The sequence below is a fragment of the Nothobranchius furzeri genome, chromosome 11 (assembly GCF_043380555.1).
Source record: "Nothobranchius furzeri strain GRZ-AD chromosome 11, NfurGRZ-RIMD1, whole genome shotgun sequence".
Classification (NCBI taxonomy): domain Eukaryota; kingdom Metazoa; phylum Chordata; class Actinopteri; order Cyprinodontiformes; family Nothobranchiidae; genus Nothobranchius; species Nothobranchius furzeri.
In genome coordinates this window covers 43,925,223-43,950,018 of record NC_091751.1, presented here as the reverse complement: position 1 = coordinate 43,950,018, position 24,796 = coordinate 43,925,223, and the positions used below count along the sequence as shown (strand labels likewise).

Sequence of the window (24,796 nt, the reverse complement as noted above, 5' to 3'; positions counted from 1 at the left end):
AGAATTAAGAGGAGATGCAGGAAGAAGAGAGACAGACAGGACAGGAAAATAGTTCAATAAAAAGAAAACAAAACAAAGTGTTGAAAAGTAAAATGTAGGTAGATTTATCTCCACTACACGTTTTTACCAGTAAAAAACAATAAGTTATACACATGTCATATTTATACATCTGATACAATTCAGGTCACCTTCAAAACTCAGTCACACACCCAGGGCCGTTTCAAGACATTTTGGGGGCCAAGGCAAAATGCCCCCCCCCCCCAATAACTGGGCTCCCCAGAAGCCTCTGTGTAATCCATACCCTCTCCAGTAGTGTTAGTTATATGGTGTTTATAAAAGCCCCTCAGACATTACTGACATGTTCTAATATTATCAGATGAAAAAGTAAATTATCAGACATGCTGTCTCATCTGCTTCTTTTATAAACTTGCAAAAAGTATCAAAACTAGTTGAAAGCTGCTATTTGTGGATTCTCTGAAAGTTTCCATGGAGTGTGTGACAACTTATTTTTTCATTGATCCTATCGTCTAATCTCACAGCTGAAACAAGCATCCTTAATAATCTGTGCACAGGAAGCTTACCGATGCTGTAGTAAAACAAAAGGTATAATAATTTATTATTAATAAAACCTTGTTGCAGCACTAAAGCAGAAAAATTAGATTTTGCATTAAATATGCAAAATATTTACATATGAATTGTTTTAGAGCCCTTTAATTGGCAGAATCTGATATTAATTTAGTTCTTATAAAAAATGGGTCCCAACATGGTTTGTGTGGCATTGCCATAGTGTGACGTCATAGGCACAGATCCCCTGTCCTCTTGTTTGGAAATGGAAATATGGTCACCCTACATTAAACAAACTGTCCACCCGGGCTTTTGCACTGCACAGAGACACTTCGCTGCCTACGACTGAACGTCAGTTGAGTCAGTCTCATGCAGACTGACCAATGAAGAGAGGGCCTCAAGTTAAGACCCTCTCCTCATTGGTCAGTCCACACGAGGTGGGTCAAAGGTTACTCTGGGCGGGTTACGTGTTGTCAGGCATTCAAGTATTGAGTATATTTACTGCATATTACAGTAAAATATTCTGTATGTGACCACATTATGGTGATCCTTGGGTCGTGATGATGGAGCCCTTGAATATTGTTGCCCAGGGTACAACAAAGTGTTAATCTGGCACTGGTTCCACCATCACATTCCCGCAGAAACTGGTTGATCACACCGGGGCCAGACTACTAGCATGTGGTTTTACAACCACAATGTCCTCAGAAGCAAAAACGCTTTTAAAAGGGAGGGAGGAGTCCTAACTGTTGCTGCAGGCGTGTTGTGTGAGAGTGCAGTTATATACTGGTTAATGTATTTTTGGGTTCAGTTGCTTTCATGTGGCCTAATGTGAGTCTATTTGGGATCATTGGAATGATCAGCAGCATTTCTTGATGTGACTTTATGGCAGTTGCCCAGGGCATCATCGCAAGGAGGATGGCATTCATTTACTTTTGTTTTATTTGGTATTTTTTCAGTCATTTTTGGAAATAGTGATCAATTTTGATTAATTCACAGCCTATGTTTAATTACATTTAAAATAAATGTCAACAGATGAGATCAAACAAAACAGATGAGAATTGCCCTTAAGCTGTTTAACTTGGACCAAGCATTTTAGGTCACAGATAGATGTAGCTTAGGGTCTCTGTCTATACACCTTATAAGACAATTTAGGTGATGGCATGTTGTTTTTCTGCTATTGAACTGTTTTCTAATAAAGTTGTGTTAAATAAATTGAAGGAAGGAGAGAAATAACGTTTCCCTAGCAGTTTTTAAAAATTTCCCCATGTAATCCGATTAATCGTGTCGAGACCCCATCCGATTAATCGATTATCCAAATAATCGTTTGTTGCAGCCCTATTTCAGAACTACTTTCATTTAATGAAATAATGCACTTCATTTCTAGTATTGCCAAATTGCAATCTAAACATTGTATTTTTAAATAAAATAATCAGCAAAAAAATACATATTAAAAGGGCTAAAGGATTTTCTTTTTTTTGGTTTTTTTTTTTTTTTTGTACTTTCTGAGCAGCCTAGTGCCAACGATCCACAGACCAACCCTGGTGATTGGGAGCAGTGTTGTGCCTGAACATGTTCATTGAACGATTGTTCGTGAATTTGTTCTGGGTTTTTTTTGTGAACGTGAATTGAACTCGTTCGTATTTTGCCTGACGAACGTAAAAGTGAGTGCATTCATCCTGGCGTGCGTAAACAGGTTTATGAATACGTTCTTTCGCCGTTCTAGCTCCAGATCTCCACTAAGCTTTTCCGGAGCTAAAGCCTAGCTAAAACATCCTGTTCACCACAGAGTTTATAAAAAGAAGAAACCGCAAATGCGGCCCAACATAGGCAGTAGCGGTTGGTGCGTCTACGCTTCTGGCTGTGCTGTGTGGAGGAGTCAAAGTTCATTTAGAAAAACTGAAACAGAACTTAACTGAAAGATAATATATTTTTTATGTTTTGCACTTTTAATATTGAACTTTGAGTTTGCTAACTCAGCCTGCTCCCTAAGACTGTTTAATAATTCCCCAATAAAAAAAACTGTTCAATTAATGTTTTCCTCATGTTATTGAGAATATACTGTAGGGTTAAAACTGCAGCTATATGTATATATATATATATATATATATATATATATATATATATATATATATATATATATATATATATATATATCCTTCTGTCTCACAAGGGGGGCCCTGCAGTGCATTTGGTCTGAAATATAAACAAAACTAAAGAAATGCAACAACTTGCATCTCAGTTGGAAATAGGAAATCATTTCTCATATTTATTTCAGGAAATAGTTACATGAAACATAACAATAAAGTCTAATGTAACAGACAAAGCCATGCTGATACAGTCTGCGGCCTTCTGTCGCACATTTCTTGTGCAACATGGAAAACACAACTGATGTTAAGTGTACCCAGCTCACGTAAATATCTGATGAAAAAGTGTGTAATAAAAGAAAATCTTTTGAGGTTAGACTTGTGTTAGATGTTGGAGAATTGCTCTCAAGTCTCTCTGCTGACTTGCTGTTATACTCTAATAAAAACAGATCTCTAAATCTACTAATTCTTCACTGCAGGTAAAACACTAGTTACACAAACATACTGATGCCAACAACAAACATCAAATAGTTTAGTACTGCAACCTGTCTAAATAATTGCCATCTGTTATAGAGTCCTCCATATTGTTTTTGTAACACACCACTATGAACCCTGTCTGCAAGTGGATCACTGCCTTCCTGATGGACAGGAAGCAGCGAATGAGGCTGGGGAACATATGAATGACTCGGACCTGCGGACCATCAACACTGGATCCCCCCAGGGTTGTGTTCTCTCCCCTCTGCTCTTCTCCCTGTGCACCAACAGCTGGACCTCCAACCACGACTCTGTCAAGCTTATCAAGTTTGCAGATGACACCACCGTCATTGGACTCATCTCGGACGGGGATGAGTCTGCTAACAGAATGGAGGTTAAACGGCTGGTGTCCTAGTGCAGCAAAAAACAACCTGGTGCCAAATGCCCTGAAGACAGCTGAGGTTGTTGTGGACTTTTGGAAGCGCACAGCCCCACTCCCCCCATAACCCTGTATGACCATCCCATTTCGATGGTGGACTCATGTCGCTTCCCGGGCACCACCATCACCCAAGACCTCAGGTGAGAGCCCACAATCACCTCCATCATAAACAAAGGCCCAGCAGAGGATGTACTTCCTGAGGCAGCTGAAGAAAGTCAACAGTTGATGAGGAAGTTCTATACTGCAGTCATTGAGTTCATTGTCTTCTATTCAATCATTGCTATCACCAGGGACACGAAGAAGCTGCAGCGTGTTGTATGCTCTGCTGAGAATGTCATTGGCTGAAAACTCCCCTCCATGCAGGACCTGTACACAGGACATTGAGGCGTGCAGGTCAGATCACTGCTGACCCGTGTCACCCTGGACACAGTCTCTTTGACTCGCTCCAATCTGGCAGGAGGTTCCTATCAATCCGGACCAGAACATCTTGCCACAAAAACAGTTTTGTCTACTCTGTTGTTGGACTCATGGATGACAATCCTAGGGCTGCCCACTTCAGTTGCTTGGTTTCAGTCACATGACCTTGTGTTGTGTTTGTACATGAACTGTTCCGCTCTGATCGATTGCTACACTGTCGTGTATGTAGTAGCCATTTCTCTTATCATCGCCACTTTATGTTATTATTTTCATCTTTCTTTTTTGCACCAATACTGTAACAATTTCCAAATGTTGTGATTTCTCACACAAATGGCAATAAAGCCCTTCTGATTCTGAACATCACATTTGATAAAACATGTTTTTACTAGTTTTTAAAATAAAAAATGTTCCCAACACTAGAACATGTCTGCAATGGGTTAAAGGCAGAGTGAAAATAAAATGAGAGGAGAGAATGATATCAGGGGATGGGGATTGAAGAATAGCACATTAGCACTTATGGATTAACTGCCTGTTATTCCGAGGCTCTGCTGCAGCCCTGCAGATGTGCAGCGCTGACCGCGCAACCACCCGGTAGCGGTCATGTCTTAATTAACAAGGAGACATCTGATCAATAAGTGAGGAACAATGGAGAGGGGGGATGTGAAAAGTGGGAAAGCCGACATGGTTCAAGGTTTTTGTTGTCAGCTGATGGGAAATAAAGCATTAGGTCTTGTGGGGAACACATGCATAGTCTTTCTATGCAGAAAACAAACAAACAAACAAAAAAACCCTGAATAAAATAAAAAAAAACACCAAATCATTTGTAAGATCTTTGGAAAACAGGGATTTCTTTCGAAACTACGAGGAAAACGTTTAAATTACCATGAATATTAGGAGCGTTGTTTCAATAAGACACATCTGGATTAAGTCTGGATTGAAAACGTATTCAAAACAACACCTTACGTGTTTGAAGGCTAACTATTTAAATAACGTTTTCTACAGTTCAGAAGAAATTTAGAATTCTAGTTGGTTTAGTTGCACAATATAATAATAAATAATAATAATAACAATACATTTTATTTCAGGTGCCTTTCTAACACCCAAGGTACACTGAATAATTCACAGTGAATTACACAAATAAAACACAATATCAACCAAACACATATACATATGTGTATACGTGTTTGGCATATGTGTGTACATATATATTATATATATATATATATATATATATATATATATATATATATATATATATATATAACATCAGACCTAACTCTAATATTCACACAATGAGCTGCTTTTAGTTTCTCTCTTTGAAATGTTGAATTAAATCTAAGTTTGTAACTGAATACATTGAAGGCTGGTATTTTGCTCAAATAATATCCAGATTTTTATGTTTTGCTAATGTGCTGCTTCATTTGTCAAAAAAAACAAACAGTTTGTTTGAATCAAAGACAAAATGTGTGCTGACATTTCAGCTTTATTTACTTCTGTAATAATCTAACAAAGTGGCTGGATGTATCAAACGTTGCCTGCTGAGTTAAAGTCATGCATTTATGGGATTATCTCCTCATACTATGAAAGGGAGAATTGAATTTTTTTCAAACTCTGTCAGACCTATGGAAAAAGGCACAATTAGTTTGATTACCATTCAAAGCATTGGTTAGATTTTAAAAGAAACAACATAATTGGTCTAAAATAAATGCAAATTACAACAATGAAGTCAAACTAACACTTATCTTACCGTAACTCCTCTAATATTAGCCTGTATTTAATTAACTGCCGGGTATCATATTTTGGCAGGTGCCTGAGTTGGCGGAGGTGAATAATGGCCGGTTTTTTATTGTGGCCGGGTGGAATGTGGTAACAAGCAAGTACGGGGGGTGGTTGTGTCATCCATCTCACTTTTGATTTGTCAGTGATAGACCGCGAGGGTAACTTTAACCGTGCGGAGACGAAGAGGAGGCAGAAATTTGATATCAAGTTCAAAGAGAACGTGCTGATTATGCTGCAGAACACTCTGGGGAGCAGTAGCAGGGGTTGTATGAACTAGTCACTAGTCGATTTCACCGCTCTATAGTGACTTGTTATGCCTGTCATCGACTAGTCGCTGTCACGTGATAATGACCGGCAAGATGCAGTCCACGTAAAATACAGCAGCCTGCTGTCAGCAGGTGACAAGCTCCTGCGCGTCGGGAGGCAACGCGCTGTGCCAGAGCGTCGGTACTGACACCCGCCGTAAAATGGACATTTAACCAAATTGTGACGTTTACCCTCTTGCAATTTAACCTTCCCCTCACCCCCATCCTAACCTTAACCAGCTTGCGCATGCAACGCTCTGATTGTTGACGCGCTCCAGACATCTGCGTCCTGAGAACGGCCACAGTAACATTATCAAATCAGGTGTCACCATCTCAAAAACTAATTTAACACGCGTTCGTTCATGTCGGCTCATTTCCTTTTATGTTTTCTGTCTTTTATTTGTGCCTGATGCCTTTCGCTGCTGTGGATCGGGGTGCATCACCTGTTTTGTCCTCGGTGACGCACCGATCACTGATGTGGCCGGCGAGCACTCCGCTGTTTTTGTGGTCGGTAGATCTTTTAGAACTGCAGTTCAAAGGTAACTCATAAGGTGAATATATATGAACCCAGGTAGCAGTTTTTCTTTAGGATTGAGAGGAGATGCAGGAAGATAATAAGCAGGCAGGACAGAAAAATAGTCATAGAAAAAAGTTAGTTTTTGTACCTAGTGGTTGCAACAAACAGACACCATTGAAGGTAATCAGAAGTGAGGAACAGAAAATGAAATAATTATTTTAATGTTTAGAGCAGCAGGAACTCTGAGAGGCTGCAGGCGCATCAGTGAGTTTGCGGCCGCTGCGCAGGGGGAGGGGGGAGATGGCTGAAGCAGAAACTACCGTTGTTAAAAGAAATGTGTTTAACTTTGAAAATGTGGGCGCAATTTTAATTGTCAAAAACTCCAGCGAACCATTAGTTCATTTTGCTCAAATAGAAATTGAGGCCTGCCTCTAATTCTGGTCCTCCTTCCAATAAAGGCCTGGAGCTTGATGAGCTTGAGTCAAATACAGGCCCGGGCCTGTATTAGAGGATTTCACGAGGTTTTCTGCTGAAACAGTGATAGTAAACAAAGCCTGACTCCGGTGTTTCTGCGTTAGCGTTGTAGCAGAGAACAATGTGTCATCAGTCAGATGTAGCTTCTGAAGCCTCTGCTAGTCGGTCAGATTTGTTTTTTTTTTTCTCTGGGATATGGCAACAAGAATGGATGTTGGATTACCAGAGACATTCAACTGAACTCTGTGCCCTGCAGCTGGATATCAGAACCAGAGGTGCAGACATGCTTTGGACCATTTCACTCAGAAAACCCGTGGCCCGATTGGGACACCTGGGAGGATTTTGTTTGTCTTCGGAACCAAAATCGGTACAGTTTGTTAAAGTTTGTTTATTATTTCATGTCTGTGCTCCACCGGTAGCTTTCAGTTAAGTTCTCAGCTGATTAGCTCCATCATATTGTCCTAATATAGTTCCATAATCTGCAGATGTGTAAAATAACATGTTGTCAGCTTTACCGCTGTGTATTTATTGATATAACATCGCAAAATATTTAAACGATTGCTTACCAGAATAAATCTTCCTGATGCTAACTCGCTAGCTCGGATCGTTGTTTTCTGATCCAGGATGACACGGAGGTTCTACCGGTCCTATAGGAGGATCTATTGTTGAAAAATGGGGATTGTCTTTTAGATTATATCTGTATCTCTGTGTGTGTGTGTGTGTGTGTGTGTGTGTGTGTGTGTCGTAGTTTTCACAAATTATTTGTTACCGGTGCTAACACGGATAGTGCTGCGGCAGTCATGCTGACGGGACTCGCCTGCTGGAGTCCAGAAGTGCCGGTGAGGTTCTAAATGGATTTATAGATGTAGCTTATTATTTTAGATCAAACCTATGTTAGTTAAAAATACGCGAAAGGACACGGACATATGGCTCAGGCCTTTAGCTGCAGCAGTAAACACAATTTTCTGTTTTTATTAGGAACACAATAGTAAACAAAATACAGTGATTTACCATGCTAGCAACAGCAGCTACCTATTATGACGTGTGTGAGTGACGTATGCTGAACACAGTTCTTCATTGCGTGGAGGAGAGAATTCTGATTTTCTGTAATGATTTATGACTAAATTCCTTAAAAAAATGAAAAACTGAACCCAGTTCATATTTATATAGATGGTAAAGTGTAGTTATACTGTATATCTACAATTTTAATGCTGAGTGTGGCCACTACCTTTAAGGGTGCGGAAAGCTCGTTTAATCAGTTCATATGCAGTGGTCTCTAGTAGGAAGAAATGTCTTGTAAGTCGTTTTCTGGGGAAAAAAATCTCTGGTGCACCTGTTTCAGGAACTAGAATATTGCCACATCAGAGTTAAGCTTAACACAGCAGGATTTGGAGTCTAATTTCCTGATATTTGTAGACCTCACCTCTGCATTGGATAAGACCAATGCAACTCTACCGCTGACTCTGTTTGCTCAGCAATGTTGATTTTTCATCTCCACAAATGACACAAGCCTGGAGGGGTTCTGCTGTGTGGTGGAGTTGCTAATGCTAAATGTTAGCTTCTATTAGCCGAAACATTCTCTGCTGTTTCCTGGACGCTAAAACAACAACAGCCTTCCCCGTCATGAGTCAAGATGGGTGAGTTCATGAATGTTCAGTAACAGTGTGATGTAGATCGGTCAGGATTTTCAAATCCTAGAGTTTCACCATCTATTTTCTATCAGAAGCTAATGCAGGAGATAGTGTAGGAGTCTATTTTCATTTTCAGCCTGCATGACATTCTACACTTTTAAAGCTGTTCCAGCAAATTCGGAAAAAAAACATTTTCATGCCTCTTAACAACCTTCTGTCATAGTATAGTAGCTATAAATATATTGTGGAGATAAAAAAAATAAGAAAATAAAATAAAGTGGCTTGGCATTCGTCTAAAGACCTTCACCAATAACTCGGCTTGGATCAAAAGCACCATCCAGCTGTTGGTCTCACCGAACAGCTGCACTTCCCTGGGTCCTCCATTTATTAAGCACTCATATACAGCAATAGACCACCACTGGTGTTCTCTGCTCAAATATATCAGAGAAGGGGAAAAAACTGGCAGCTACCACTTCAACTTTAGGATAAACTACCAGAATCCCAAAGAGAAAAACACCATTAAAAGTCATGTACAACAAAATACATTTGGACCTAGAAAACAGCGACTGGTGTTTAACGTTCTCCCGTTTGCTCTGGCATTGCGTGTTTCCAGTTCTGGTGGATGCAATTCCAGAGAGGATAAATGAAGGGAGGGGTGAGTGTTCCATGACCATGTTTGCGTTCAAATCTTGTTTGCAGATTTGCTTTAGCAGCTTTAAATACGGTCTCAAACAGCATCAGTTCAGATCAATATTTCTTTGTTTGAAACCTCAATTTTGAACTTGGTAAAATAATTCAAAGGCTCCTTTCGTAAATTTGATTCAGCAACAACTTTTCTGTTTGTATCTAAATGACGTGCAGCTTTTCTTCCTTTCAGAGCTCGGACTTCAAAATCCTGAACACATCTGCAGCTAACCTGAGCCTGCAAATATTCAGTTATGTATGAGAGAGAGAGTTTATCAGCCTTTGTGGGGGTTTCTGGGAGTTTTCGAACAGGATGGCCATCCTGAGATAAGACTTTCAGGTTTGGTGGTAGCCAGAAGGCTGCTGAGGCTGCTGGGAGCTCTAATCAGTCACTTTCCACCTGTCTCCATCGCACTCTTTCATGTGAGTGACTGATCCACTCCTCGACTGAAATCATATGTTTATTTTGTTTTCTTCCTGCCTGAAAACTTTTGCTCAAAAATTGAATTTGATGCCCAGGGGTGGGATGGAAAATTGGGCAAAATAAGTTATTTTCATGGTGTCCAACCTTTTTCGAGACTCTAATGAATGACAAAACAAGATAACTGTGGGAGACGCTATGTTGTCCACGCTGGCAGTCCTTTCAATTTAAAACTCATCAGTTCATGTTTCAGAGTGTAAGTTTCAATCCTGAAATGGTTCCTTTGACTTCAGAACACGACATTCTTATCATAACGTGGTTCCATTAGGAAAAATATGTGAGGCCAAAAAAAGTCAAGCACCTCAAAGTTTTGTCTCTTTGTCAAACTGAGTAAACTGACCAAATAAAGAAAAGAAAAAACACATATAAGGTGCTAAATATTTAAACTGTAAACTAATATATACAACCATAAATCCAGTCTTTTACAAACTGAGCAGAGCTAAATTTAGAACAACAGTTTGGTTATTCTAGATGTATTCACGCTTCACTGATGTGTCCCAGATGATTAGCATTTAATCAGCTGCAAATGCTCTTAATTACAAGATTAGTCTCCCACCAATTAGCCAACTTGCTAATGGTTGTAATCTACCATTGAAGTCTACTGAATTTTAATTAGAGACTAACTGTTTCAATTTACTGTGGGCCTCATCTAATGGGTCATTACAAACCTAGTTACCCTCCACATAAACCAACTGCAGCACGCAACAAAGGTTCCATTTGGAGAGCAGCTGTGAGGGCTTTATGACTGTCGCATGGACCGTTTCTGTGCATCCGGAAACAACATTGTTCCCAATCCTTGAAAAAGCAGACTCATTCCGATGACTTACAGAAGGAAAAAGCACACCCTGACAAGCTGTGCACTCTTACTGAGAACGATCAACATCATAGAAGTGGGTCCCAGGTTTCAGCTCTCCAGAGTGTCTTGCCCAAGGACAAAACAACAGCGACACTGAGCTGGGCTCAAACCTGCAACTTTCCAATTACGGGTGAGCGCTCAACTCCTGTCCCACCGTCGCTAGTCCCTAGAAGGTTTTGCCCCAAACCACACTGAAAACATGAGACCTTGTTTACTTTATGTGTAAAGCAGTCTATTTTTAAAAACATCTTTATTTTTATTCAAGAACAAAAACCACAAAACAAACCTTAGTGGGTCTTACCTGCCCTGTACTTTGATGTCAGAGATGGCGTAGAAATATCTGGACAGGTTGTTTTCATCCACCATGGTGGCTCCAGTTGCCGGTTTCAGTAGTTTAACCCTCAGATCAGTGATCGTGAAGAAATCCCTCAGGTTCTTAGTGGTATCCAGCTGGCCGTATAGCGAGGCCATGTTGTGTAGTCGGGGTCCGGCAAACAGAGCGAAGCGATCCTTTATCTCAAATCGAACAGTCTTGTCATTTTTCCACACGTAGCCGCGAGAGTAGTCCTCGGTGCAAATGATGTCGAGCAGGGTGCGTTGGGTAAGGTCATTCACTGTCTTGGGTTCCATGGTAAAAGCGTCTAAGCAGTCAGTGGCATAGAACTGGTAAGGGGTCCAGGTCCGACCATAGTCAAGGGACTTTTCAAGAACCATCTGCTCTGGTCGACCCGACTCAAAAGTAATTACAATGTCATCAGTCAGCTCTACTGTCTTGTTCCATGAAAGAGTGATGTTGACCTGCAGGGGTTTTGGGTACTTCTTCCACGACGTTGACTGCCAAAAAGTCGTAGGGTTACGACCCTCAAAGTCAAACATGAGCTCAGGAGGATGAGCCAGCTCCTCTGTATCAGCATCGCATTCATTGTTGCACATGTAAGGATTCTCCTGAAAGAGAGAAAAACACCAAGGTAAGTGCTTACTGAAGTGATTCTGGGAAAAAATGTATTTTCTTGATCCAAAAAAACTTTAAACTGGAATCTATGCAAATGAAGACATTTTGGGGAAAATGTTTCGTGAACACAAATATTTAACAGTAATTTGTACACTTAATGTGCAAAAAGTAGTTAAAGTTTCAACAATATTGGTAAAAAGGGTCAAAACCAAAGAATTAAAACAAAAGAGGTCTGACTCAATTGTAACATAAACCTGGCTCCTTACTTTTAGCATTCACTTGTTTTTCTGTGTTTTGACTTTCTTTTCCTTAGATTATATTGATAAGCTGTTCCAAGAGCAATTGGTAAAATGAGTGACCCTACAGCAAACTGATTGAAGCTGAATCAGAATTGATCAGGGGTGTGGTAAAGACAGCAAGAAACAGACATCAGGTAGAATGTACGGTCTCTGAAATTTTAACACGTCAAAGACTGTCTTTTGTTCAATAAACTTGACAGGGAGGAAATACACACAGAGTTTTTTTGTTCAAGAAGGCTCAAAAATCACAATTTCACAAATATTGCATTAAATTTAGCTCTGAAAACAACTCTCAAACCAAGTCCTTTGGACTGTCTTACAAGTTTGCGTTTGGCCTTGAGAAGATATTTATTTTTCTGCTGCCTTGTTGACTTGCTATCCTATCAAAATTCCACCGATTCAACACAGTTTTTTTTTATCAAATTCCAGCCAATATATAATTTTTTTTTTAGAAACGTCCCTTCCCAGGATGGAGGAAAGGGTGACCCCTCTCACTGAGACGACACTGTAGATACCGTATTCTCGTTGAGCATCATTCCTGCCTACACTTCCACCCAAATTGCCTTGTGTAATTGATATTCCTGTGTGGTATTTCAGCTGGGAGGGGAACTGAATCCCGATGAGTGTTTCTTATAAACAGGCAAAGGGACATGCATTTTTCATGGGCCCATGTTTGCTTTCTACCATAGACATCCAGTAAGCCCGGGTGCTTGTGCGAGCGCATTTGTGGGGAGAAAGAGAGGCGCTCTTGATGTGTTTGTTTGTGACAGAGATAGAGAGCTCTGAATGTGTGTGTGTGTGTGTGTGTGTGTGTGTGTGTGTGTGTGTGTGTGCTGTATGTATTTGTATGTCTGGGTGTACTTATGAGTGCACAAATGTGATTGGATAGTGAGGTGAGAGAACAGTGAGAGAGAAGAGAGCTGAAACAAGGCCAGAAAGCACAAAACTCTCCAATTTACATTCCTCTCACCTCTGTTGCACAAAGAATGAGGGTTAAGTGCTGATGAGATTCAGATCAACTGTAACATGGTTCGATAATCTGCAATCATCTGACACTCTACACTCAAAATTATCTTAAGGTGAGAGCAGCGCTATCTCCGACGTTAGTCACCTATCGCTTAGATGTTGCGGTGCATTCATCCCAAACTGCCACTCTCTTGAAGGAAGACCAATGGCAGGAATACTGATAAGCACCAAACCATTGTCTTTTATTTGAAAAGACCAATAGCTGCTTTTGTCTTAAAGCGATTTTAAGAATCTCTTCCCCAAAGAGAAAAATTATATTAGATTTTCTTTTATCTCCTTCACCGGGAGATATATGGATGGCTGCTCTGTTTTTAGATATACATCTCCAGAGTCCATTTCATTTCCTGTGGGACTCTGATATGCTATCAGTCACTTACTCTGAAGCTAGAAGAGATAACTATTCGATGAGGGAAGGAAAAAGACTGCCGGATTGTGGGTCACTAGGCCCGGGCGGCTGACTCAAACGCACATTACATGATCCAATTAGAAGGGTAATAAGGGTTATAAAGCAAAGAGAGAATGTGCGGATGAAAAAGAGTGGGAGGTAGAGAAAATGTAACCCTTTAGAAATGTGTGTTTTTTAAAGGAAGATCTCAGCGGCTATAAGTAGTCTCCTTTCCCGCCCATGCACACCCACACACATTCAAACTAACAGAAAGCTTGAAAGGCCACGGCGTAGCCTGAAACCACAAACACGGGAGAACAAAAAAAAAGAAGATTTGAAAAGGAGAGTTAAGTGGTAATAAGGAGAATGGTGGCTGTCTGAGTTCTGCCACAGGGACAATAAATTGTACTCGAGTCTACAGTTTACCAATGATGTGTGCTGAAGCTCGTTAAATTCCCTGCTTGTGCTTGAATGGGTCTGGAGGTCTGTTAGAGCTTGATGGTACAGAGAGAGAGAGAGAGAGAGAGAGAGAGAGAGAGAGAGAGAGAGAGAGAGAGAGAGAGAGAGAGAGAGAGAGAGAGAGAGAGATGGACTTTAGAAGACAGTGTGATTTCCCTGTTGTGATCCAGAAGCGTGTGTCTACACTTTTTTTTTTTTTTTTACTAGTTCCCACTGTTTTTTCCAGGAACAGTGGGGTGGCTGTCTTTGTATCTACATAGGATGGATGTTTATTCACAGTCACACTGTGACAACATCATCTGTGGTTAATGAGACCACATATTTCTGGCAAAACAGGAAAAAGAGGATAAACAGGAACCTCTAAGGGAGACATTTGCTCAGCCAAGTCACCACAAGTGTCCAGGAACAGGCTCAAAGAGACACAAAGATAATATTTCTCATACCCCGCTGATGATGTACCTCAATGATCTGATATTAGGGCAACATTTTTTTTTACTTTTAAAAAGGTACTTTATTTATTCTCCCTCCATGAGCCCTAAACTACCAGTGTATGGGGTGGACTGGGATGGCATTTCGGCCCTGGAATCTTTATGACTCGTCGGACCTCAGAGCGGGATGGGGTGGTGGCGTTAGCCCAAAATAGGCAAGTGGCCCACCGGGACAGTGCCAGAATGCCAGTTAGGCCAGTCCACCCTTGCCAGCATATCCCCAGAGGACCTTGTTTAGGTGGAATGAGAGACCTAAAAAGGTCAACACCTTTTAGTGGGCATCCTGTGGTGGTTATTTAACAACAAAAACACCGCCTTATGAAGATCAATACCTTATATGGTCATTTAAGACCCAGGGCTTCGGTGCTCTACCGGGGGGCAGCTATTGAAAAACAATAAACCCTCTCAACCTGATCCTTTACCTGTGGATCACGGCTGTGGGAGAGGGAAAAAGTCAGCAGAGGATTTCAAAGAAACAAGAATTTTGTACCAAAATTAAATATCGACCAACTAGAAAATAGACGTGACCTTAAAAGAGGAAGTGCTTGCATGAAAATACAGCTTAGCTTGGGGTGTTATGAAAAGATAGGTCACTGTTATGGAAAAATTCAATTATTTCAAATATAATGCACCATAGTCATGATGTCATGTCAAACAATATATGTGTGTAAGAAACTATTTTATTTACATCTTGAAATGAAAAATCCATAAAAAAGATTTTTAAAATGATCAAAACCAAGTTTCATTTTATTAATAAAAGGAGTAAGATGGCACACGGCCTGCATTTGTATATCACCTTCTTAGGGTTCTACAACCCCCCAAGATGCTTTACAACACAATCAGTCATTCACCCATTCACACCCATATCCACATGTTGGCGATGGTGAGCCGCATTGTAGCCACAGCTGCCCTGGGGTGTTCGGAAAGAAGCAAGATTGCTGAACACAGGCGCCACCGGTCCCTCTGACCACCACCAGCGGCAAGGCAGGTTTAGTGCCTTGCCCAAGGACACAACAGCAGCATTCTCTGGTCGGAGCCGGGATCGGATCTAAATAAATAGTTGCAGTGTGGCTTGGGCTAGAGATGAGGTGAGAAGCTCGGTCATCCGGGAGGGGCTCGGAGTAGATCCGCTGCTCCTCCACATCGAGAAGAGCCACTTGAGGAGGCTCAGGCATCTGATCAGAATAACAGATGCCTCCCTGGTGAGGTTTTCCAGGCACGTTCAACTGGCAAGAGACCCAAAGGAAGACACAGGACATGCTGGAGGGACTATGTCTCTCGGTTGGCCAGGGAATACCTTAGGATTGGCCTGGAGAGGCTAGCTCCAGCAGCTGCATGGGGAGAGGGAAGTCTGGGCCTCTCTTCTCAGGCTACTGCCACGGCGACCAGACCCCATCAGCAGAGGAGAATGGATGGATGGATGGACTGCAGGGAACAAGGGGAGGCTGAGATTTTGTACTCTTTTTAAGCGAGTAGATTCAAGTTGTTAAAATCAATAAATGTGCTTGAAACCCACGTAGCCCAACACTGCAGGTAAATAAAATATGCTTCCAAATTATTCCAATTTTAATAGTCAGAAAAATATCCCATTTGAGTCTATATTTCCACTTTGAATAAAATATGCACGATTAATGTTTTACTGCCAGTAGATCAACGAAACATCCAAACTCCAAATCTCCAAAGCCAAAAACCACCACGTTTCCATCACGTGCAGGTTAATCAGCTCAGGTGTGTTTGTGGTCAGCTGAAAAATGGCCTCCCACACTGTCACGCAGGCCGATCAGATTTCAGCAGAACTAAATGTTTCGGCACAACACCAAGTCTGTGTTGGGTTGGGAATCTATAGGATTAAAAATGTCTCAGACAGCTCCCAATAGTGAAAGAAGACCTTTAGTCCCTGTGACAAAAATAGCTTATCCACCAAATGTATTAAACTTTTAGTAAAACGTGACCATGAATCTTTAATATCTGCACATCTCTGCTTCAGTAAGCCCATTCCATACCCGACCAGGTAGCTAACGCAGATTCACATGTATCGACAAACAGCACATGTAACACACCTTTTAATGGTCTGTCTTTCTGCTCCAGCTGACATCTATATTACCACCTTGGCTGCCTTGTCACCGAGCCTTGCTGGTCTTTATCGGAGCTACATGATCCGTCTGAAGGCGCTTGCTCAGTGCAGAAGGCTTTGAGCAGGGAGTCTGTGGCCGGTGGCAGCTAATGATGTACTGATCTCTGCAGCCTATAAGGTCAATCCAATATCAGGGCATCACACAGCAGGAGAGCCAGAGAGCAAGGCAGACAAAGGAAAACACTTGAGCTGTGAATCCAAATGTAATTTACTGGAATGTAAAGAAATCAGGACACCTCAGATCATCATGAAGGCTTAGAGGATGTTGGGATGTAATTTCATGACTGTGCTCCTTTGTTTGCAATGTATAGAATTCAATGGAGAACACATCAAACACATCAAGACTTTATTTCTTTTGCAGATTTATCATGTCACAAGTGTGTGTTTTTCCCTGGAAGTTGCAGGGAACCACAGAAATTCCCACATTGGTGCTTGGTTTGGAGAGAAGCACATATTGAAATGAGTGTCCTGTAACCTATGAGGGTGACGAAGTGCAACCTCGTGTGGATGTCCCCTTTGACAGACGATGTGGCCCTGCAGATAAATTCCCACGATAAAGACAGCTGCTGGTGAAAGATGGGCACAGGCAAGCCGACCAATCAGTTCAGCTGACAGATTTCTGGACCTGGAGCTTTGGTCAAGCTTTAATTCACAACAGTTCTCTACTCCAGCATTTTCTTCAACTCAAACTTCCCATTTAAAATATTCAGAACATGTAAAAGTATATTTTTCAATGAGGAATGTGGTTGCTGCTGCTTCTAAAAATCACCCTGGTACAATCGTTTGCCTGCTAAATCTCTGCAACACTACAAGTAAAAGCGTCACAGTGATGTCATTGGGTAAAACAAAAATATTGATTCATATTCTTGTATTTTTGTCAATGTTTTACATAAGAAGATGTAGCATAATATAATAGGATTAGCTTTTCTCAAGCTGTTTTCTATAATTAACATGCCCCAGTTCAATAAATACCTCTACAACTGTACAAGTAAAATTAAAAGCCTTGGGTACCTGGGAGAATTTTGTCCGCTTGCCCACAACACAAGGTCAGACTGAAATATTGGGATGAAAATCCTCAGACCAGCACCCTCATAGGGAACCAGAAGGCAAGGCAAGGCAGCTTTATTTGTACAGCACAATTCGTACTCAGAGGCAATTTTATGTGCTTTTCATTAGTGAGAATAGGACTAACATTAAAATAACATGATAGCACAAATATGTTTAGATCAAATTAAAAACACATTATTTCAGATTTAAGAATCAGAAAAAAAAAATAAGTTGAAGGGTGAGCAGCTACAGTGCAAAAGAAGAGGCATTCAAAGGCTGATGAATACATGCAAGTTTACAATTTAGATTTAAAAGTTACTAGAGTTGGGCACTACTGAGGTCCTGAGGAAGCTGATTCCATCTGTGAGCAGCATAGTAGCTAAAAGCAGCTTCACCCTGTTTGGTTCTGACCCGATGTTCTACCAGCTGACTGCTTCCTATAAGGATCTCAGAGCCCTATACCGGATGTACAGGAAGGAGATCCAACATGTATTCTGGCCTCATACTGCTGAGTGATTTATAAACTAGTAGAAGCACTTTGAAATCAGTTCTGTACTTACTACATGGTAAATGGCTTGTATTTGATATAGCGCCTTCTAGAGTCCTGGAACCCTCCAAGGCACTTTGCAGCACAATCAGTCACTCACCCATTCACACACACATTCACACCCTGGTGGTGTTGAGCTACATTGTAGCCACAGCTGCCCTGGGGCACACTGACAGAGGCGAGGCTGCCGAGCACTGGCACCACCGGTTCCTCCTACCACCACCAGCAGCAAAGGTGGGTTAAGTGTCTTGCCCAAGGACACAACAACAGTGACAGACTGAACGGAGCTCAAACCTGTAACCTTCTGATTATGAGGCGAGCACTTAACTCCTGTGGCACCATCGCCCCAACTACTAACGAGTGTAAAGATTGAAGAACAGGAGTGATGTGCTCAGTTCTATAGGTTCTTGTTAAGACTCTAGTAGCAGCATTCTGAAAAAGCTGCAGTTGTTTCACAGCTTTTTAGGGAAGACCAGATAAAAGACCATTGCAATAGTCCAGCCTGCTGGAGATGAACACATGAATGTGTTTCTCTAGATCTTGTCTGGACCTGAGACCCCTGGGTCGAGCTATTTGATGAAGATGTCAAAATGCTGATCTAGTTATAACCTTAAAGTTACCAGTGGAGCTCAGGTCTGAAGGTACTCGTTCTAAAATGAATGTGTCAGAATGGGTAAAATGGAAATGAAATGCAATATCGTTCAACTTGCCAACTTTTGAGAATCTCAAATATCAGAAGCCTTAGAAATGAATTGGCCTTTTTAACATTAATCTGTTGTGTCAAAACTCAACAACGAGTCATGGCTGTTCACGGTTAGTTTGATGTCCTTCAAATAAGTCAGACAACAAACACACACTTTGGTTTTATTGTCTATTTGGTTTCAGGAGTTTCTATGTCAAAGCTACCCAAATGAGCAACGCCCCATTGTTTTGGAGGTTGAAATACATGAAATCTGTGAATAAGCTGTACAACAATTAATTCAAGCCAAATGACTTTTGTTTTTAAGTTTTATGTAGGAAATTTTGTTTTGGGAGCACAGGCCTTGCTCACTTTGGACAATCAGTACAGTAAATATTAAAGATGTTCTCAAGGGTTTGTCTCAAAGATATTTTCCTAAATTTGCAGTAAACTCTTCAGCATTCTGTCACAACTAGTTACTTGTGTAGCTACACTGAGAAACCTACTAAATACTAACCTATAATCCAGACCTTCATTCTGGACAAGCTCCAAAGGAACCTCAGTAGCCCTGGCTAGTATTGTGGCTGGTCATTTCCATCGTGTTTATTAAGAAAATCTATGTATTTATTTTATGTTGTAAGTTTTCTTCCATGATGTAATGGTGAACGGCTCCATTTACCGACAACCGTAGTGGTCCAATCACAGCACTCTATTAGTCTGGAGGGCCAATGACAGCACTCTATTGGTGGGCGGGATGCAACTGTAAAAACAAAGATGGCAACGGCTCATTTGAAACAGCTTTGGCATCAGCTTTGGCATCAACTTTGGACTATTTGGACTTGAGCTTTTCTTTGAGTCAAGAGAAGATAGATGTACTTCAGTTTATTTAGAAAAGAGAGGTATTTGCATTTTCTCTAATGAAGTATGGTGAACTGCCTCGTTGACTGACATCCGTAGCGGCGAGTATGTCATGTTGTTCGTTATCCAATCGCATGTGGAGACAGTAGATCCCGTCCCACGACTGAGTGCTGTCAATAGACCGTGTCCAGACTTTATATTCACATTTGGCTTGCCAGGCTAACAAAATGCAATTTTACAATTTAGTTTCAGAGTTTTATTTACAACATTCCCCAATATATTAAGCTTGTTGTTAATCTGATTCTCTTTGTTTGGTATCATGACCAACTTTCCTCAATAGGCACAAAGAAAAGCCAGAGTAAGATGACCCAATGCTGGTCCTAAAGGTTATTATTAAATATAGGTGTTAGCCATTTTTTGGAACACACATTGAGGAAGAAATCCAATGAGAAAAAGTTTGAGAAATCTCTCTGACCTGTGTGTACTTTGTAAGTTTGTTCGCTCTAACGTCTGTGATTCCTCTGCGGCTGTGAGAGGTCTCTCTCTTCGGACCGGAGGTGTTGCTGGATTAATCAGCCCATCATCCTGCTCGGCCTTGCACCTCCTAACCTGCCACATGACACCTGCCGACCTGTCACTGGCCCCACACCCTCTCAACCACACCTCCGGATGCCCATTCTCATTCATGGTGCGCGCTGGAGGAGGAGAACGCTCACAGCAGACGGCTGTGATTCAGTGTTCGGGGACCTGAACCAGGTAAATGACACAGTCTTAGCTGATATTCTGAACAACATTTAAGAAGATGCTGTAACATGATGCAAAGATGCTGCATATTGATCCCATCAGGCATAAATGTGACAGGATGGACAGATGGGATCAGCTATGGTGAGATATTCATTATCAGAGCTTAGGCAGAAACTCAATAGAGCTATAATGACCGACCGTGAGAAACACACATCTGAGCTGAGCCTTTCATGTCTCTGACCTTCAGAGGAACAGAGGACAGGCTGACTTCATGTATGACTGTAACTGCTCCATCATATCTGTAACTGGGCTGGTTATTAACATCAAGGAGCTTAGAGCAGCTAATTCATTTTCATGCACACAGAAAATACTCCCTTCTACACGATAGTTCATCTGCCTAAATGCTGAGGACACGAGGTAAAAAGGTTCTTTTTGTAAATCTTTTCACATTTATTCAGGAACACCAAGTCCATGGGCATTTTTATTAGTCTGTTTGAACACTCGCTTAAAGCCTCTTGCTTTCAAAACACACCAATTAGTCATTAGTTTTTGCAGATAAAAAGAAAATTATAACAGTTTTCCAACATTTATTGAAATGGAATAAACTTTGTTTTTTGCAGAAATAATTTCACCATTCAATATGTTAGCTTTCAGCAATTCATAAACAAAGGTGGTATTAGTGATATCTAAAATGAAATATATTATATATATATATATTTATTTTATAAATTATAATATATTTTTGTTTAAAATGTTGATGAATGAAAAAGAAAATACATTTGTGATTTCCATCCATTCCATTTTCATCCACTTATCCGGAGTCGGGTCGCAGGGGCAGTAGCCTAAGTCGAGAGGCCCAGACTTCCCTCTCCCCAGCCACTTGGGCCAGCTCCTCCGGGGGAATCCCAAGGCGTTCCCTGGCCAGGTGAGAGACATAGTCCCTCCAACGTGTCCTGGGTCTACCTTTAGGCCTCCTCCCGGTTGGACGTGCCTGGAAAACCTCACCAGGGAGGCGTCCAGGAGGCATCCTGACCACATGAGCCACCTCAACTGGCTCCTCTCGATGTGGAAGATCAGCGGGCCTACTCCGATTCCCTCTCGGATGACCGAGCGTCTCACCCTATCTTTTAGGGAAAGCCCAGCCACTCTTTGGAGAAAACTCAATTTGGCCGCTTGTATCTGCGATCTCGTTGTTTCGGTCACTACCCACAGCTCATGACCATAGGTGAGGGTAGGAACGTAGATCGACCGGTAAATCAAGAGCTTCGCCTTCTGACTCAGCTCTCTATTCACCACGACAGACCGGTACAACGCCCGCATCACTGCAGATGCAGCACCAATCCGCCTATCGATCTCACACTCCAGTTGTCCCTCACTCGTGAACAAGACCCTGAGATACTTAAACTCCTCCACTTGGGGCAGGACCTCATCCCTGACCCGGAGAAGGCATTCTACCCTTTTCCGAATCAAGACCATGGTCTCAGATTTAGAGGAGCTGATTCTCATCCCAGCTGCTTCACACTCGGCTGCGAACCACTCCAGCGAAAGCTGAAGATCACGTTCTGATGAAGCCAACAGGACCACATCATCTGCAAAAAGCAGAAACCTGATCCTCAGGCCACCAAAACGGATGCCCTCCACACCTCGGCTGCGCCTAGAAATCCTGTCCATAAAGGTTATGAACAGAATCGGTGACAAAGGGCAGCCTTGGCGGAGTCCAACTCTCACTGGGAACGAGCCCGACTTACTGCCGGCAATGCAGACCACGCTCTGACACCGGTCATACAGGGACCTAACAGCCCATATCAGAGGGCCTGGTACCCCATACTCCCAGAGTACCCCCCACAGGGCCCCCCGAGGGACACGGTCAAACGCCTTCTCCAAATCCACAAAACACATGTAGACTGGTTGGGCAAATTCCCACGCACCCTCCAGGATCCCCCTAAGGGTATAGAGCTGGTCCAGTGTTCCACGGCCAGGAAGAAAACCACATTGCTCCTCCTGAATCTGAGGTTCAACAATCCGATGGACCCTCCTCTCCAGAACCCCTGAATAGACCTTACCAGGAAGGCTCAGGAGTATGATCCCCCTGTAGTTGGAACACACTTAGCTGTCCCCCTTTTTTAAATAAGGGGATCACCACCCCGGTCTGCCAGTCCAGTGGGACTGCCCCCATGTCCACGCAATAGTGCAGAGCTGCGTTAGCTAACACAGCCCCACAACATCCAGAGCCTTAAGGAACTCCGGGCGGATCTCATCCACCCCCGGATCCTTGCCACAGAGGAGCTTTTTAACCACCTCAGTGGCCTCAGCACCAGAGATTTGACAGGCCAACTCAAAGTCCCCAGACTCTGCTTCCTCACTGGAAGATGTGTTGGTGGGATTGAGGAGGTCTTCAAAGTATTCTGCCCACCGATCCACAACGTCCTGAGTGGAGGTCAGCAGCACACCTTCCCCACTATAGATAGTGTTGGTAGCACACTGCTTTCCCCACCGAGGTGCCAGATGGTGGACCAGAATCTCCTCGAAGCCGTACGGAAGTCTTGCTCCATGGTCTCACCGAACTCCTCCCATGCCCGGGTTTCGGCCTCGACGACCACCCGAGCTGCCTTCCATGCCCCACCTCCAGGCCCTGCTCCAGAGGGGGGCCCCGGTGACCCACGTCCGGGCGAGGGAACACAGTTTCCATTTATATAATTCACCATAAGAGGTCTTCGGGCTGCTCTTTGTCTGATCCCTCACCTTTTTGATTTCATTAGAAAATTTATATTCCGTTTTTTATGGCCATGCAGTTATAATTAGCACTTAATTGCTTTATAATTAATATATATTTTTTGTTCGAGCTTTTTTTACTTCTGAATTTCTCCTTTGTGCTGTCCCTGCTCTCAAGTTCTCATCACCACCAGAATCCCTTTGAGACAATACATCTCAGAAATAAAACCACTTTTTGTCTTGTAATCATCAGACTTTTGTCTTTCCCTTTTGTGTTTCACCTTTTCATCATGTTTTTTTTAACTCTTACTAGCTTACAGATGCACATAAAATACATTTGCTACTGCAGCGTTTCATTTTGTTAAAACAAGAAATAATAAAATTTTGTTGACCTTCCTGCCTCCATGTCTTTGGTTCTCTCTTGACCATAAAACCCAACATATGGAGATTATATAAGGCTGTATTGTGGTTGGCAGGAATGACCTGATGTACCAGCAGCATTTAATGCAGTCAAGCTGCTAAAGTAAACATATGTTTTCTGCTGTTTCTGCAGTTGTTTTATTTTATTTCCCCCAATATTTACTGAAATCTAGGAAGGAAGTTGACCATGGATTTTCTTTCCAGCAGCTACTAAAACAGAAAATTGTACTCTAGGTATTCCTGCTGGTTGTTACTCTTGTACTACTGACTTACATTTACACAGTGATTAAATCATTTTATTGTACTATTGTTTAAATGTTGACACAGTGCCAGCAAAAACCCATTCATGCTATTTTATTAAAGGTGTGGGTGACTGAATTATGTCTAATTATAATCGGTCACTGAGTTTTTCATGCAGGCTGAACATGAAACTAGTCTGCTACACCTATCTCCTGCATTAGCTTATGATAGAAAATAGACGGTGAGGATCTAGTATTTGAAAATCCTCACAGTCACACTGTGATTTAGCATTCATGGACTCACCGGTCTTGACTCACGACGGGGGAAGCTGTTGTTGTTTTAACATCAATCTCGCCCCGGCTAGTTTCACTGTTAGCATTAGCAACTTCCTCATACAGCAGAAGCTCCTCCAGGCTTGTGATAATTGTGGAGATAAAACATCAACGTTGCAAGTCAGCAGTAGAGACACATTGCTGGTATGATGTCCAAATATCCGGAAATAAGGCTCCAAACCTGCTGCCTGAGGCTCAGCTGTGATGTGGGCAACCTTTAGGTCTGAGAAATTATGCACAGCAGAACATGTCTGTCTTCTTTCGGACCATGATGAGTTTTTGACACTGAATGAAGAATTTTATGCAGATATGCTGACATTTTTATGTTTCATTAAAGGGGAAGTTAAACTTTATTACTGGATTTGTGTATAAAGGAGAAAATTCTGCTCAGACAGACAAATAAGGACTAATTTGCTTGTAGCTACAAATACAGACACAATGAATGCACAGTTTAATTTAGGTCTTTTTTTAGTTGTTACTTCACCTTTAGGATTCACATTCCAACATTATTTATTGAAAGACCAGTTAACTTGTTTTCTTTTTTCCAACACATCTGCAGTGGTCTCTAGTATGCCTTATCTGTCTAGAAGGCCTTGTGAGTGGATCTCTGTGGGGAACAAAAGCTCTGGTGCTTCTGTTTCGGAAACCAGAAGTTGGTTGGAAGAGAGGGGTGCAGAAAAGGGCAGGATTTGAAGGTTTACCCTGTATTTTTTCATGATCAGCTAGTTTCTCTGTGAACTCACTCATGTTCAATACCTACTCTGCACGC

General features: G+C 41.8%; 1 protein-coding gene across 3 annotated transcripts in view; it reads right to left on the bottom strand.

The window, feature by feature from the left end:
- Positions 1-24,796, bottom strand: part of LOC107383564 (netrin-G1) — a 108,808-nt gene that overhangs the window by 45,309 nt on the left and 38,703 nt on the right. For all 3 annotated transcript variants that reach the window (XM_015956293.3, XM_015956291.3, XM_015956292.3), the window contains exon 3: positions 11,007-11,650. In XM_015956293.3, coding sequence (XP_015811779.1) covers positions 11,007-11,650 — 644 coding nt within the window. The remainder of the gene's footprint in view (positions 1-11,006; positions 11,651-24,796) is intronic.